Raw genomic sequence first — 3,880 nt, forward strand, 5'->3', positions numbered from 1 at the left:
ATGATGTGACAAAGTGACTACACACTGTTCGGATTTGATATTTCATCACGGGAAATTTACTTTTTCTGAATCAATAGATCTAAATAATTTATGAAGAAAACAGATTTTCTTTTTGCTATAAATGTAGGGATTACATGAACAATCTTCGTCGGCAGCATGAAATATCTATTGAGCGTTTTTGTTGAGAGTGTGTGTTTTTTTTCATATAGTTTGTTGGGATGTATCATTTGGGAGATTCTCTGTGATGGAAAACTTGTACAATCAAGATCAAGTGGTGGAAAACATCTTCAGTGTACACGAATGCTTGGTAACTCAAGTAGAAACTACCGATCAAATGAAGATCATTCGTGTACACTGCTGTGGTTGCTTACCTAGGATGTACCATTTGGGAGATTCCCTGGGATGGAAAACATCTCAAGAGATAACTCAACAGGTGTAGGACCCCAGTTATGCGTGAGAGATCCGCTGTGGTTGCTTCAATGGAGATGCCTTGAAGCTGGAGATGCAGATGAATATTGTTAAAATGTACAAATGTTTATGAAAAGGGGAAATGTTTATGAAACTTGTAATGAAAATTTGTACGTCGAATGATAATATTTATTTGTTATTTATATTTTCATGCAAATGTCATTAACATTAATAAAATAACGAAATTGTTAAAAATAATAAAGTATTATCATATCATTGCCATAATTTTAAATGTAAGTTTTGGTCCGATTCGATGTGTAAAGATTATAAATAAAAATTATATGTGATTAACGGAAAGAAATTGGAAAATGGTTTGTAGCGAAGATTTATTCGCGGCGTGTAATTTCCTCCCACATTCGTTCATCATTTTGGTCTTCACATACAAGCGTTGGTGTACTTACATCAGGTGTAAAGGGTATTCTCATGTAGGGGTTGGGCGTTTCACATGTAAGTCAACCTAGAATTCATTCAAGCGAATATTTATTCGCTTCAAATTAGTTCTGCACACGAATATATGTTCGCTTCTTTTCAAATATAATTAGATGAAGTCATGTGCTTAAAAATTGAAAAAAAAAACATAATTTGCAACTTCATTAAAATACAATATTTATTAATTTTTTTGATGTGACAACAATACGGCACACTGTTCCGATTTGATATGTCATTACAGGCTACATACAGTAATCCATAGATATGAAATGATTTCTTTATAGTGTTTTATACGAAAACAATCTTCTTTTCTTTTTTGAATGATGAAAGATATTTTCAATACATTTCCGTTGAATGTGGTCGACCTGAAATATGAAGATCAAGCGAATATTATGTCGTTTCGTAACAATGTTTTGTTTCATATAGAAACTTACAGGCGAATGAATCTTCGTTTTCCAATTCATTACAGTATGACATGAAAGTGTCAACAATAATATGTAACTTCAAAGATTGGATGCGACATCATCTTCGTTTTTAAGGGTTTTACAGGCGAAGATCCAATCGATTGATCAATCGAAGGGGTTTACATGAACGGATCAGTCGTTTTACATTATACTTCGAATTGATCATGACATCCAAATTGCAATCAAAGAATGAATCAAAGCTAACGACAATGAGTCGATTTATATCACTACAGAATAAACGAAATACATAATGTAAAATATAACTTCAGACTATAATCAAACATAACTTCATAATATTGATGAATACACAAAAACATTCCATAATCCGTTTACATAAGTACTGCACAGATTAACCAAAAATATAGATGTTCAACAATAAAAATGAAGCTCTAGTCTGATTCATGAGATGATGACTCGTCTATCGGTCCTGTCAGCGACACGATCTCATGTTCGATGACGGGTGGAATGTATAGCTGAATGGCTTCGTTCACAGCATTGATCCATCGGTTGGGGATGAAAACCGTCAAAGAATTTTCAATTATTGATGCGTACTCTAAGTAAAGATGTTGAGGAGTAAACATGAAGTCCTCCGGAGGATTGTCTCCATTTGAAGGTAGGGGATTCCGTAGGCCAAATTGTCTGTATATGACACTTGTGCAGTAGGAGGTAGTTCCCTGAAGGCCCAACAAAATGATGAATGGAGAACCCCTCATCTCGTACATCATTTCAGCAAACAGATACCACGGAACAATGAACCTAATTGGGTGAATATCCGAAATAAAATTCGGAGGCACGAGTCCATTGACCCTTTGCACTTGTAGATTGGCAAAGGAAGTGTAGGGAACTGAAGGACGGGGCAACCAATGCAACTTGTCTAACAACCAGAGGTATAGAACCAAAGGTGATCCACGGCGAGAATAGTTGTTTTCCTCGGGAACAAATTCGTTAAGACCAAGTAATGTCTCAGCAAGTACCAGGCTAGCCAGGTTTGGGGCGTTTCCCATCAGTGCAGGAACTACCCGCAGGAGCCTTTCCGAAGGCCGGCGTCCTGCAGCCGGACATAAAAAAAAATGAGCCAGAACCACAAGCATGATCAGTTTGCTTTGTGTGTGGTTGATGGTCCTCTCAGCTCCCTGGACACGCCAAATGTACTCGTCTATGTTTGTCATATTCAGAAATCCATGTTGGAGGGTAAACAAGAGAGCATCAAACATTGTACATCCATAGAAGCTGTCGCAAATGTGGACGGCCATATGAGGATCTTGATGGACAGGCAAGATCATGAGTGCATTTGTACCACACCTAAGGATTGAAGCAAAGTCCTCTAGCGTCGGGCATATGTGCATTTCCCCAATAACAAAAGAACGAGAGTCCGTATCCCATCTGCTTTGCATGTGGGCCATCAGTCCGTCGTTAACGTTTATTCGTATTAGAGGAAGAATCTCATCTACATGATAGACACTAAAAGGGACAGGGTCATCGTTGATCAGACTTAAGTATCGCTCCAGCTGTTGCTGCGATAAAACCAGCATGTCTGGGTCCATCTCTACATCCATCTTATGAGTTTTACGCTTAATGACTGAATGAAAGACAACGGTAGATTGAGATTCGGGAAGGAGTGAGAGTGTAATGTGAGAGTGAGAGTGAGAGTGAGGGTATGAGAGTGATGATCTTGATACAGCAGTAGTTGAAGTTAATAAATGAGTTTTCATTCTGGAATTGACATCAATACATACCACAGGTAGGTGCATTACATGTTGCGAGGATATCTTCGTTTATGAATTGGCAAACATATAGCGAAGAAGATATCTTCGTCTCGGATATTAAAAATATGGATAGCCCCAAAATTTAACATAAGAAGATATCATCGTTTCGGATATTACAAATATGGATTGAGCCAAAAAATGAAAATAAGAAGATATCTTCGTTTACGAATTTCTAAATTTTCAGTGAAGAAGATATCTTCGGCTCGGATATTAAAAATATGGATTGAACCAACAAATAACATAAGAAGATATCTTCGTTTAGGATTTTGAAAATGTTTAGTGGCGAGGATATCTTCGTTCATGAATTTAAAAACATATAGTGAAGAAGATATCTTCGTCTCGTAGTTTCGAAATATCGACTGTACCCCAAAATAAATTAAGAAGATATATTCGTCTAGGAATTTGAAAACATATATTGAAGAAGATATCTTCGTCTCGTAGTTTCGAAATATCGATTGTACCCCAAAATAAATTAAGAAGATATATTCGTTTAGGAATTTCTAAATATATAGTGAAGAAGATATCTTCGTTTAGTAATTTGTGAACATATATTGAAGAAGATATCTTCGTCTCTGATTATCAAATGAAGGATTGCACCGAAAAGGAACATAAGAAGATATTCGTTTAGAAATTTTAAAATGAATAGTTAAGAAGAGGGCCACAAGAAGACATAACAAGATAATTCTGTTTCAAGAGGTGGTCATCATGTCAATATTACGGTTGCAAGTTTATCAGTTTGATCATGTTAAGAAT

At 36.2% G+C, this 3,880-nt stretch overlaps 1 protein-coding gene across 1 annotated transcript in view; it reads left to right on the forward strand.

Annotated features, from left to right (window-relative positions):
• The window catches only part of LOC124929746, a 3,175-nt gene extending 1,799 nt beyond the window's left edge, over positions 1-1,376 (forward strand). The window contains exon 4 of the mRNA XM_047470141.1: positions 1,324-1,376. Within this exon, the coding sequence (XP_047326097.1) occupies positions 1,324-1,376 (53 nt within the window). The remainder of the gene's footprint in view (positions 1-1,323) is intronic.
• The last annotated feature ends 2,504 nt before the right edge of the window (positions 1,377-3,880 follow it).

The sequence above is a fragment of the Impatiens glandulifera genome, chromosome 3 (assembly GCF_907164915.1).
Source record: "Impatiens glandulifera chromosome 3, dImpGla2.1, whole genome shotgun sequence".
Lineage (NCBI taxonomy): Eukaryota > Viridiplantae > Streptophyta > Magnoliopsida > Ericales > Balsaminaceae > Impatiens > Impatiens glandulifera.